Source organism: Nicotiana sylvestris, chromosome 1, assembly GCF_000393655.2.
Source record: "Nicotiana sylvestris chromosome 1, ASM39365v2, whole genome shotgun sequence".
In the NCBI taxonomy this organism is placed as follows: domain Eukaryota; kingdom Viridiplantae; phylum Streptophyta; class Magnoliopsida; order Solanales; family Solanaceae; genus Nicotiana; species Nicotiana sylvestris.
The window spans coordinates 140,502,273-140,516,405 of record NC_091057.1 but is presented as its reverse complement, the minus strand read 5'-3'; the positions used below and the strand labels follow the sequence as shown (position 1 = coordinate 140,516,405).

At 41.8% G+C, this 14,133-nt stretch overlaps 1 protein-coding gene across 1 annotated transcript; it reads right to left on the bottom strand.

Moving 5' to 3' along the window:
- Positions 1 to 12,635: 12,635 nt before the first annotated feature.
- LOC138875242 (uncharacterized) lies at positions 12,636 to 13,583 on the bottom strand. The gene has a single exon (XM_070154068.1). It carries the CDS (start codon positions 13,581 to 13,583, stop codon positions 12,636 to 12,638), a length of 948 nt encoding a protein of 315 aa, XP_070010169.1.
- Between the last annotated feature and the right edge of the window lie 550 nt (positions 13,584 to 14,133).

The following is a 14,133-nucleotide window of genomic DNA, read 5'->3' as shown; positions in this document are numbered from 1 at the left end:
CTATTTTTCGACCGAACATCCGAATCACGTCAAAGCAGTCACGTTTGTCACCAAATTTCACTGGCATGACTTAAATGTTATATTGGACCTGTACCAGAATCTGGAACCAACATATGGGACCGATACCAACATTATCAAACATTATTCCATTTCTTTAAATCCTTAGATTTTCAGTTTAACAATTTTTAACAAAAATTCATTACTCGGGCTAGGGACTTCGGAATTCGATTCCGGGCATGCCTAAGTCCCATATTTTATTATGGACCCTCTGAGACCATCAAAACACAAGTCCGAGTCCGTTTACTAAAAATGTTGACCAAAGTCAAACTTGGCCTTTTAAGCCAACCTTAAGGAACTAAGTGCTCTGATTTCAGTCCAAACTCTTCCAAATCCCGAACCAACCATCCCCGCGGGTCGTTAATCAGTTAAGCAAGTACGGGAAGTCTTATTTAGGGGAACAGGGTCCTAGAAAGAAAAATGATCGGTAGGGTCGTTACATTCTCCACATCTTAAACAAACGTTCGTCTTCGAACAGACATAGAAAAGTACCTGAGCTAGGGAAAAGATGGGGATATCTACTCCGCATGTCCTCCGCGGACTCCCAGGTTGCCTTCTCGACTGGTTGGCCTCTCCACTGGACGTTTACCGCGGAAATACTCTTGGATCTCAACTGGCGATCCCGCCTATCAATAATGGTAACTGGCTCCTCCTCATAACCCAAACTCTCATCCAGCTGAATAGTTCTGAAGTCTAATACATGAGACAAGCCGGCATGATATCTCCGAAGCATAGACACGTGAAAAACTGGATGAACTCCCGATAAGTTGGGAGGTAAAGCAAGCTCATAAGCAACCTCCCCAACTCGTCTCAATACCTCAAATGGGCCAATAAAACCTTGGGCTCAACTTGCCCTTCTTCCCGAATATCATGATACCCTTCATATGAGAAACTTTCAAGAGGACCTTCTCGCCGACCATGAATGATACATTACACGCCCTCTGATCCGTGTAACTCTTCTGTCTGGACTGAGCCGTGCAAAGTCTTTCCTGAATACACTTTACCTTTTCCAAGTCATCTTTAACCAAGTCTGTACCGTACAACTTAGCCTTACCAGGCTCAAACCACCCGATAGGAGAATGACATCGCTGACCATATAAAGCCTCAAATGGAGCCATCTCGATGCTGGACTAATAGCTGTTGTTGTAAGAAAACTCTACCAAGGGCAAGAATTGATCCTACTACCCTCCAAAGTCAATCATACACGCTCTAAGCATGTCCTCCAAAATCCAAACTATTCGCTCTGGCTGTCCATCTGTCTAAGAATGAAATGTTGTGCTGAGCTCCACTTGAGTCCCTAACTCGCTCTGAACGGCTCTCCAAAAATGGGAAGTGAACTGAGGGCATCTATCTGATATGATGGAAACAGGCACACCGTGGAACCGGACTATCTCCCGAATGTAAATCTAAGCCAACTTCTTTGAAGTATAAGTAGTCACAACCGGAATAAAGTATGCCGACTTGGTCAACCTGTCAATAATGACCCACACTGCATCAAACTTCTCAAAGGCCCGGGGCAACCAAACTACGATGTCCATAGTAATGCGCTCCCACTTCTACTTAGGTATATGCATCTGCTGAAGTAGGCCACATGGCTTCTGGTGTTCATACTTAACCTGCTGGCAATTCAAACACCTAGCCACATACTCCACTATAGCTTTCTTCATCCACCATCACCAATAATGCTGCCTCAAGTCACGATACATCTTCGTATCACCCAGATGAATGGAATAATGTGAACTGTGTGCCTTCTCTAGAATCCTCTCCCTCAAGCCATCCACATTAGGAACACATAAGCGACCCTGGAGTCATAGAACACCATCCTAGCCAATAGAAACCTCTTTGGCACTACCCTGTAGCACCGTCTCTCTAAGAACTGCCAAATGTGGATCATCAAACTGTTGGGCCTTGATCTGCCCCAATAATGAAGACTGATCAGCAATACACGCAAGGACTTGACTGGGCTCTGAAATATCCAACCTCACAAGTCTGTTAGCCAAGGACTGAATGTCCAAAGCTAGTGGCCTCTCCTCCGTTGGAATGAATGCCAAGCTACCCATACTCTCTGATTTCCGGATTAAGGCATCCACGACCACATTTGCCTTGCCCGGATGATAAAGAATGGTGATATCATAATCCTTCAGTAACTCAAGCCATCTATGCTACCTCAAATTGAGATCCTTCTACTTGAACAAATGCTGTAAGCTGCGATGATCAATATAAACCTCACATGACACCCCATACAGATAATGCCTCTATATCTTAAGAGTATGAATAATTGCGGACAACTCTAAATCGTGCACAGGATAATTCTTCTCATGAATCTTCAGCTGACACGAAGCATATGCAATAACTCGCCCCTCCTGCATCAATACACAACCCAAGCCAATGCGTGATGCGTCGCAATACACAATATACATCCCCGAACCGAAAGGTAATACTAGGACTGGTGTTGTAGTCAAAGTTGTCTTGAGCTTCTGAAAGCTAGCCTCACAGTCATCGGACCAACAGAAAGGAGAACCCTTCTGGGTCGATCTAGTCAAAGGTGATGCAAAAGATGAAAGTCCATGCACGAATCGACAGTAATAACCTGCTAATCCCAGGAAACTCCTAATCTCGATCACTGAAGTAGGACGTGGCCAACTCTGCACTACCTCAATCTTTTTGGGATCCACCTTAATACCCTCTCCTGACACAATATGCCCCAAGAATACCACTGACTCTAGCCAAAACTCACATTTGGAGAACTTAGCATATAGCTTCTGCTCTTGCAAGGTCTGAAGCACTACTCTCAAGTGCTGCTCGTGCTCCCCCAGGCTACGTAAGTATATCAAGATGTCGTCAATGAAGACGATAACAAAGGAATCAATATAAGGTCTGAACACCCTATTCATCAAGTCCACAAATGCTGCTGGGGCATTAGTCAAGCCAAAGGACATCACTAGAAACTCATAATGACCATATCTAGTACGGAAAGCAGTCTTCGGAACATCTGAATCTCGAATCTTCAACTAATGGTACCTTGATCTCAAGTTGATCTTAGAGAACACCCTAGCACCCTACAACTGGTCGAACAAATCATCAATGCACGACAACGGGTATTTGTTCTTGATGGTAGCCTTGTTCAACTGGCGGTAATCAATGCACATCCGTATGGTCCCGTTCTTCTTCTTTACAAACAACACTAGTGCACCCCAAGATGACACACTTGGTCTAACAAACCCCTTTGCTAACAGCTCCTCAAGCTGCTCCTTCAACTCTTTCGAAGCCATACGGTATGGTGGAATAGATATAGGCTGGGTACCTGGAGCCAAATAAATACATAAATCAATATCACGATCCGGTGGCATGCCAGGAAGGTCATAAGAAAACACATCGGCAAACTCCCGGACTACTGGAATTGAATCAATTGTCGGAGACTCTGCGGTGGTGTCCCGAACATAAGCTAGATAAGCAGAACAACCCTTCTCGACCATATGTTGAGCCTTCAGAAAAAAGATATCCCGACTAGATATATCAACAGAGGAACCCTTCCACTCCAATCTTGGCAACCCTGGCATTGCTAATGTAACAGTCTTGGCATGGCAATATAGAATATGGTGATATAGAGATAACCAATCCATGCCCAGGATGACCTCAAAGTCGGTCATGTCAAGAAATAAGAGATCTACTCTAGTCTCAAAACCGCAAAATGTGACCACACAGGACTGCTAGATCCAATCCACAACCACAGAATCGCCCACAAGAGTGGACACATGAACCGGAGCGCCCAAAGGCTCATGATCCAGGAAATGAACAAACAAAGATGACACATATGAATAGGTGATACGCTCAGATTACACCTTAAAATAGTGTAACGCGATCGATTTCAAATATAGTAACCCAACGAGGTTGGGTTCGAATCCCACAGGGAATAGGCGTGAAAAGTTTACTTGAGTGGTGTGAATCTTAACTTAAATCGTATTTCTATTCCGTTAGAGTAATCAAAATATTATAATTGATTGTGTGATAATTTAGGGAAATAGTAACAAGTATGATTAATTAAAGTTGTAATTAATTTGATTAACTAAACCAAGGTTGTGTCCCCTTCAATGAAATGTAATGCTATCGGTGTTAATATGATATATTTTTAATGGAAGGTCCTCTAGATATGCAAATGATTTCTAAATGACTACCCAATATTTTCCAATAGTTGGGTAGTATTTCCTTTTTATGATTTTCCAAATATAAAAGAGTTGCAATTAAGAGAAATCAATTTATGCCAAATAAAATTCACTTATACCTAAGCGATTCTATTAAACAAGGTTTAAAGCCTTGAGTCTTTGATATTTACTTCTACCAAACCCTAACTCACTTTTCCAAGTAAAGAAAGAGTTTAGTGGCACTTGTTAACGTTTGCAACCACCAACAATAAATGAAGAATGAGAAATAAATATATATAAACCAATCATTATATATATATATTCAATGTTAAACACCCATTAACATAACATCCATTTAGGGTCCACAACCTTAGTATTTAAAGCTAGCTACTTATGCTAAAATACAAAAAGATGAGAATATTAAATGTCATAAAACTTACAAAGTGTAAGATTATTCACTCCTACAGCTTCCAAAAGAAAGGAATATTCAAATATTGGAATGTAGCTCAAAAACCAGACAAGATGCCCCCACAAAACCCCAATAAATCTATTTATAATGGGCTAAAACTCGGGACCAATTTCGGACAAAAATGCACCTCTAGGTCAATTATGCGACCGCATTTCTGTTGCATAACAAACATGCGGTCTGCATTCTCGTCAAAACCATCGCATCTTTGAAACCCTAGTTCCCAGGTAGTCGTCGCATTTTGGTTATGTGGTCTGCATTGTTGATTTGCCACCACATAATGTCACCGTATTTCAGACTTTAGCAACTTCCAAAGGGGGTTTGCGATCCATTATGTGGCCCGCAAACCTGTTATGCGGTCGCATAATGGACCGCATTTCTTGCGCTTGAATTTGGCCAAACAGACTGTTGGACTTTGCCGTTCCTCTGACCAATATGCGGTACGCATATTGGATTTTCGGTCCGTATATTCACATATGCGATCGCATTTTGCCTTTTTTCTTGTCCTTTTGCGGCCTTTTGATTTCATTTCCATGTTTTTGGGTCCTTAAGCCGCATACACTGTAAAACATTAAAATTACAAAAGTATAAAAGATAATTGCATTTAAAACGACCTACAATCTAAGAAATTGGTATTAAATGTGCCGAAATTCTCCGGCACATCAACACCCGCAACTTAAACTCTTGCTTGTCCTCAAGCAACTAAAACGACACTATCTTATTCTAGACTCCAGCTAAACAATATGAAACAATAGTGACCATGGACGGTGATAGTTGTCAGTACTACAAGCATGCACTTTTGTTTATTTATCCTTCATGAACAATCATTGTTATTTACAAAGAAACTAATCAACTTGTAAACCTTGAGCCTCAACCAATTTAACAAAATGTTACTCTCAGCTGAGTGCACTTGCATTCAACTTCAAGAACTCAACTTCTGTCCAACCTCACAATTCATGTGCCCTCACTAGAAAGAAAGTCCCAAACTTACAATATTTACAATGACAACAAAAAGGTCGGATTCACAAAGACACTCACTCTCACAAAGAGTTTCAAGTGTTACAACATGCCATACCATAGGCTTGCCCTTATTTTAATTCTTCGCTTTATTCTAAGAACATTCGGTTGGAGATTCCATAGGGACTTTTTAAGCTTGTAATGTAGGTTTAGGGAAGGGTCAGATAAACATTTGGGTACAAGTGACTATACCCTCCTTGAACACTACTCACATTTTTCTTTCTTGTTGCTCTTTGCTTCTTTTCAAACCACATAGCCCTCATTGGCCCCTAATTTCCAACATTGAACCACCTTAAATACCTCTCTAATTTTCTTCAAGGCTCCATATTTATATATATACATACATCTCTTTTTCTTTTCTTTTTCTTCTTTTCTCTTGTATTTTTTTGTATTTTTTCTTTTGGATCTTGAATAGTTTAATATGAATATTTTGAGGTATACTTTCCTACACTCAATATACAGCCTTGCCAATTTTCGGCTTGACACCACACCTCCAACTTAGGCTTTTAGCCTCATTCTCAATGTTCAAGGAGGGACGGGTTCAAAAGAGGGGATTATTTTACAAAAAAAGGAAAATGTTTGTAATGAGGTGACCAAAGAAAAGGTTAAAGACTCAAATGGGGTAACTAGTGAGAATATCTATACAATGGGTAGCTTGAAAGGCTAACTGGGTTTTCCAATATCACAAAGACTGCCTAAGGTCATTTCTCCAACCAAATGTAATTATCATTAGCATCGAAAGACCAACCGGGAAAGTTCTAGATGACAAAAGTAAACACAAGAATTATTTATACAAAGACTCACACACATGGCACATGAACTGTTTGACTCAACATAGTTTTAGCCCTCTAGTCAACACTTGGCAACTCAAAGCTTTCATCATATTTACATGTATAGTTCTAGGTAAACATAGAGTCAAAGAGCGAGCCTCAAGTTCATACAGTTGATTTCCTATACAACACAAAAAAAATCTTTTTTTTTATATTAATGGAAGGGTATAGGCTATTTACAGGCTTGCATGCTTGAAACTAGACAATTACACCAAACCGATCAAAATATTTCATTCTACTGTCATGGTTCTACTATTACACCCTTGGAAAAGAACCCGACGAAGAAAAACCAAGGGGAATTCATTCGTAATTAATAAAGATGAACATGCATCCAACTATCTACTTGTTTTTGTTTTTTATGTACAAAGACATCATATGTACAAAGACAACACAAGCATATACAAAAGTTACCAAGAAATTTGCTTATATAACACAAAAACATGTACAACAGTTCAAGGATTTCAAAAAGCTTGTACAAGGATATCTCACCCCCAACTAAAAAGCATGCATTGTCCCCAATGCATAAGAATGTAAGATAGAGTTTAGGGGGCCCCTGAGGCGCACTAAGCGCTATGGGAGTCAGAAGCTGGAGCTGGGGCCTGTGAGTTGCTAGCCTCACCCGTTGATAGCTGAGTGGTCGATGGATTGGCTTGGACGACCATGTCTACTAGCGAATGTTCTATCGCCATCTGAATAGCTGATTCTTCCTCCTCTGCAACTACAAGGGCAGCAACCTACTTGCCTTTCTCCTGAGGGCCTTCATCTTCCTCGGACCATGACTCTTCATCAGTCTCCCCCTCGTCTATATCCCCACCTTTGGACATTGCAGAGTGTCCAGAATCGTCCCTAGAAGGGATGTCAATGTGTGCAGGGGAAACTGGAGTCTAGGAAGCCCCGACAGTCTGAGGTGTAGGAACTATCATAAAAGTGGAAAAATCAAGATCTAATCCAGCCACGGACGTGCCCGCTCCCAGCTCTCTTTCCTTGAGTATGAAGGAGGATAGATCGAACTCCAGATTTTGCATTTTGTGGAGCTCAGTTTTTAGTGTGGCAACATCATCACGGAGCTTTGGCAAGTCTCCAACATCACGCTGCTCTATCTTTTCAATCCACACCTCAAGATACTTTAGGCGACCCCCATAAGATGTGTGTTGCTGTTGTAGGGCCGTCACTGAGGACTGGATAGGGGTCATTGCCTGCCTGATGAGTGTGGTGAGGTCCTTCAGAAGCCGGTCTACCTTAGTATTTGCATGTTGAGCTAAGATACCGAGCCTCGAAATGGCTGGCAGTGCGGCAGAAGGCTGTGCAATGGTGCCCTGAGAGGTGGGTTATGGAATGGAAGTGGAGGCCACTGTGGCCTGAGGAGAAACAGGAGTCTGGGAGTCTGAGATCTCTGTATCAGTAGGAATCTGGATCTAAACATCTGGGGGAGCAACAACTATCTGTGGCACCGCATCACTAATGCGCGTGATATCAATATCCTTTAACTTTTTCCCCGTCTTATCAGTGTGTGACATTGAAGGGACTTCTACAGCCTTACAAAGGGCTATGATCAAGCACGAGAATGGAAGTGACGTGGCTATCTGGTTGGCCCGGAAACCTAACTCTCGGAAGATAATGTCACCCACATCAATTTGATCCCGGTCATAATGCATGCAATGAGAAGAGCTTTCTCAGTGCTTATATCAGTCTCATTTCAGGAAGGTATCAAGCGAGAGGTGACAAATTTGAGCCAGAATCTACCCTCTCAAAGTTACAAAGAAATTCAAGTATGCGATAGGTTATGCGGTCGCATAACCACTACGCGGACCGCAAACCTATCGCAAAACTTCTGTCTGCTGAAAGGAATCAGTTATGCGATGGATTATGAGATCACATATCCATTATGCGGTTCGCATAACCATCACAAAACTATGCGCTTGGAAAGTTCATCACATTATGTGATCGCAAAACCCACTGCAAAGATGGATTTGTGATCGCAAATCAGCCGCAAACAACATATTACAAAAGGCAGAAACTGTTAAAGTATGTGGTGGCTTTGCGGTCCGCATATCACTTATGCGATCGCAAAGCCTCCGTAATTTGTCATCTTCCTCAAGTCACCTAGGGTTTCTTATACGGCAATTATGCGGACCGCAAATCGACTATGTGGTCGGCGAAAGTCTTCGTCCTCAAGGTTTTAACTCCGTCCTCTACAATGGTGACCCTAATTTCACTACCCAGCATCCCAGGCCTAACTAATTATCCAAGAGCCCCCATTACGAGTAGATACCCAAATAACGAAGAGGAAGAAAGAACAAACACTAAAGGAAACTAATAAAATAGGAAAACACATAACAAAATTAAAACTAAAAATTAACAGGGATGAAATCAGGAAGGGAGAACATACCAGGAATGGATGATTGAGAAACACTTAGGAGATGAATTCAATAATTGGGATCGTTGTTTACTCTTTTAATTTCAACTAGCCGTTTTCCTTTCTCCTTTTTCTTTTTGTTTTGTTTACGAGGGAAGTGAGTGTGTCTGAGTGATGGTGTGTGTTGATGTCCAAAGGGGTAGGGATACTTACCTGTGAAAATGCGGTGGATAAGTCACCGCATAACACCTTATGCGACCGCATAAGTGTTATGCGGTGGTTTCAACTCAAGTTGCTCATCTACACAATGCGGTGCACTTGTGCGATTGCATAACTGATATGCGGTCTACAAAGTGCACGTTCTCACCGCATTTCAACCATAAATATTTTCTAAACAAACTGCCCAGGTCTGCGACCACTATGCGGTCCGTATAGTCACAATGCGACCGCATATGTGTAACAGACTTGTCAGGGTGACTTTTCTTCCCTTTCACTCATAATTTCACCTTGTGTTATGATCTTTTGAATCACCTGCACTCTAACACACACTTTAAATTTCTCACTAAATCTATCTAACAAAAGTAAAAATTTAAAGGACAAAAAAGATGTTACCACACATAGGTTGCCTCCCATGAAGCGCTTGATTTAAGGTCGCGGCACGACAAAGTTGGCCTTTCTTTGGGTTCACTCATTGGTTGGGCATGGACCATCTTTGAGAGCCAACTGTCCACCAAGTGTTTTTCTCCATCTGTGCCCAAGTAGTTCTTGACTCGTTGGCTATTTACTTTGAAGGTTCGGAGCCCATCCTCCGATTCTAATTCCATAGCTCCAAAAGGGGATACATCTACACCTTGAACGGACCCGACCACATCGATTTGATCTTGCCCGGAAACAATTTGAGCCTTGAGTTGAAGAGTAAAACCAAATCACCCGACTTGAACTCCCTTTTCAAGATCTTTTTGTTATGGACGAACTTCATCCTTTCTGTACACAGCTGCACTTTCATATGCATGGAAACGGAATTCCTCCATTTCATTGAGTTGTGCTAACCTCAAATTTGTAGCTTCAGCCCAGTCCAAGTTCAACCTTTTTAAAGCCCACATGGCTTTGTGCTCCAGTTCTATGGATAGATGACAAGCCTTGCTGAAGACTAACCGATAAGGAGAAGTTCCAATAGGGGTTTTGTACGCCGTGTGGTATGCCATAATGCATTATCTAGCTTCCTTGACCAGTCGGTCCTGTTTGCATTAATACTCTTTGCTAGAATATTCTTTATTTACCGATTGGAAACTTCAACTTTGCCACTTGATTAGGGATGATAATGTGTGGCCACCTTATGCTTGACGCCATATTTCTCTAGTATCCCCATGAAAGCCTTGTTACAGAAGTGAGACCAACCATCACTAAGAATGTCTCTAGGAGTGCCAAACCGCATGAATATGTTTTTCTTTAAGAATGTGGTCACACTCCTTGCCTCATTATTTGGTAAGCAAATTGCTCAACCCATTTGGACACGTTGTCCATAGCCACCAAGATATATCTCATACCACATGATCTTACAAAGGGGCCCATAAAATCAATTCCCCACACATCAAAAATCTTGATCTCCATCACAAAGTGCATTGGCATTTCATGCCTCTTGGAGATTGATCCTTGCCTTTGACATTGGTCACAAACCTTGACCATTTGATTGGCATCATGATAAATCGACGGCCAATAATAGCCATATTCAAGCACCTTTGCCGCCGTTCAATTGCCCCCATGGTGACCCCGACCGGTGGGTCGTGGCATGCTTTTAGAATTAGCATAATATCCTCTTCTGAAACACACCTGCTGATGATGTTATCAGCACAAATAAGGAACACGAATGGTTCTTCCCAATAGTATTGCCGACAATCTCTCAAAAACTTCTTCTTCTTATAAGCTTCCAATCCATCCGGAATGAGGTCACTAACCAAGTAGTTAGCAATATCGGTGTACCAAGGGGTAGATGAAGAAGACAATGCCAAGATATGCTCATCAGGGAATGCATCATTGATATCAAGATTTTCCTTCGGTCATCCATCTTCTTCAAGCTTAGATAGATGATCCGCCACTTGATTTTCGGTGCCCTTGCGATCCTTGACCTCAAAGTCAAATTCTTGCAATAAAAGGACCCACCAAATTAACAGTGATGTGGAATCTTTCTTCGCCATGAGATAGCGAAGAGCGGCATGATCGGTGTAGACCACCACTTTAGACCCTAACAAATAAGCTCGGAATTTTTCAAAGGCATATACAATTGTAATAAGCTTTTGCTCTATCACCGTATAGATCACTTGCGCATCGTTGAACATTTTGCTTACATAATAGATGGGATGGAGAACCCTATTATGCCGTTGACCCAGAAATGCTCCAATGGCTACACCACTGGTGTCACACATGAGCTCGAATGGGATATACCAATCCGGTGTGACAATAATGGGTGTTGTGGTGAGCTTCTCTTTTAGTTCCTCAAATGTTGTAAGACACTTTTTAAACATAAACTTGGTGTCTTTCTCAAGGAGCTTGCACATAGAATTTGCTATTTTGGAGAAGTCCTTGATAAAGCATCGATAGAATCTGATATGCCCTAAGAAGCTTCGGACACCTTTTACCGATGTTGGTGGATGAAGCTTGGAGATGATTTCAATTTTTGCTCGATCAACCTCTATGCCATGTTTTGAAATTTTATACCCCAAGACAATGCCTTCATCCACCATGAAGTGGAATTTCTCCCTGTTAAGCACAAGGTTGGTCTCCTCACATCTCTGGAGCACTTGTCTAAGATTGTCAAGACAATTCTCAAAAGAGTCACCTACCATCGAAAAGTCATCCATGAAAACCTCTAGAAAATCCTCCACCATGTCTATGAAGATGGACATCATGCATCTTTGAAAGGTAGCCGGAGCGTTGCACAAACCAAACCGCATACGGCTAAAAGCAAAAGTTCCATAAGGGCAAGTGAATGTTGTTTTCTCTTGGTCCTCCAATGCTATGTTGATTTGGTTATAATCGGAATACCCATCAAGAAAGCAATAGAATGACCTCCCGCTAGCCGATCAAGCATTTGATCAATAAAAGGCATAGGGAAATGGTCTTTGCACGTGGCACTATTGAGCTTCCGATAGTCCATGCAAACTATCCACCCGATGACTGTCCGTGTTGGGATAAGCTCATTCTTTTCATTGTGAATTACTATCATGCCTCCCTTCTTTGGTATACATTGTACTGGATGCACCCACGAACTATCCGCAATGGGGTAGACAACCCCGGTATCCAACCACTTAATGATTTCTTTCTTTACCACCTCCTGCATGGAAGGTTTCAATCTTCGTTGATGCTCCACACTTGGTTTACTCTCATTATCCAATTGGATCTTGCGTTCACAAATTCCGGCAGGAATCCCTTAGATGTCCGCCCACCCAATAGCTTGCTTATGCTTCTTCAAGACATTCAACAATTGTTCTACCTGCACATCATTCAACAAAGAAGACACGATTACCGATAGAGTATCATTTGAGCCAAAAAATTTATACCTCAAGTGTGGTGGAAGTGGTTTGAGCTCTAGTTGCGGTGGCTCAATAATTGAAGGCAGGAGGAGTGGCTCTATTCTCCAAGTTGAGAGAGAGCTTTTTCGGAGCATAAGTGTAGGACCCAAGCCCTTCCAATGCATTGACTGATTCCATATACCCCTCCATATCTTCACCGTCAAAGTTTACCAAAATAGCCGCCAACGCCTCACTGAGTCATTGTTCTTCCATCTTCATTTCAACCACATCTTCCACTTTATCAACAACATCAATCACCGAGATGCTTTCATATTCATGTGGTAGTTGCATACCCTTGCTTGCTTGGAATGTAACCTCTTCATCATTCACACAGAATTTGATCTCATTCCGTTCTGAATCCATTAGTGCTCTTCCTATGGAAAGGAATGGTCTCCCCAAGATGATAGGGATCTCTTTGTCAACTGTACAATCAAGGATTAGGAAATCGGCGGGTAAATGAAAATTTCCCACTTTTACAAGCACATCAACGACAATTCCCACCAGTCTCTTTATGGAATGATCGGCCATTTGCAATATCATACTTGTGGGCCTTGGCATACCTAAACTTGCTTGTTTGTAAATGGCAAGAGGCATTAGGTTGATGCTAGCCCCATTATCACAAAGGGCTCTTGCAAAATCATGTGCCCCAATAGTGCATGGAATAGTGAAAGCTCCTGGGTCTTCTTTCTTTTGAACGGTGGTTGTTGCAATGATGGAACTAACCCGGTGAGTAATATTCACCATTTCATTTTTGGTGGTTCTTTTCTTGGTGATCAAGTCTTTCAAATATTTGGCAAGACTCGGCATCTCTTGAAATGCTTCCACGAATAGAATGTTTACTGATAACTTCTTGAGAATGTCGTAGAACTTTTCGAGTTTCCTATCATCAACCTTCCTAGCAAGTCTTTGAGGAAAAGGAGGAGGAGGTCTAGGAATAGGTGGTAGAGCTTTTGGTGTCTCTTTTACCTTTTCCTTTACCTCTTCCCGGTTTTCTTCTTGCACCTTTAACTCTTCCGGAACTCTTTTAGCTTCAACAATAATTGGCTCTTCAACTTCTGCCTTAACCTCTTGTTCAGACTCTTCCACTTCAACCACTTGCTCGTTCTCTCCTTGAAGTACCTTCCCACTCCGAGTAGTAATTGCCATGCAATGAGAAGTTGGACCACTCCCACTACCCTTTGGGTTCGCAATTGTGTCACTTGGAAGTGTCCCTTTTTGCTTCGGATTTTGTTACCTAGAAAGATCTCTCATTTGCATTTCCAATTTTTGAATGGATGCGGTATGAGAACCAACAAGCTCGATCATATTCCTCATAGAAGTGTCAGACCTCTCTTAATTTTGCAATACCCGTTCAAGCATGCTTTCCAACTTGGAATCATTTGAAGAAACTTGATTTGAATATTGACCTTTTGGTGGCATAAGGTTTTGAACTCCGATTTGAGAAGTTGTTGTTGTTGTTGTTGTTATTCCAATTTCTTTGATTTGAGCCACCTTGGCCATTTCGCCACTGTTGGTTGCCTTGTCCTTGCGGGTTAGGCCTCAATTGATTTTGTTATCCTTGACCTTGGTATTGGTTCCTTTGATGGCCTCCTTGAGAGTTGTTGACATAGTTGGCTTCCTCATAATCTTCACTTGATGATGGTTGCACATCTTCCACACATTTACCTTATTCGTTTGGCTTTCAGTGAACATTTTT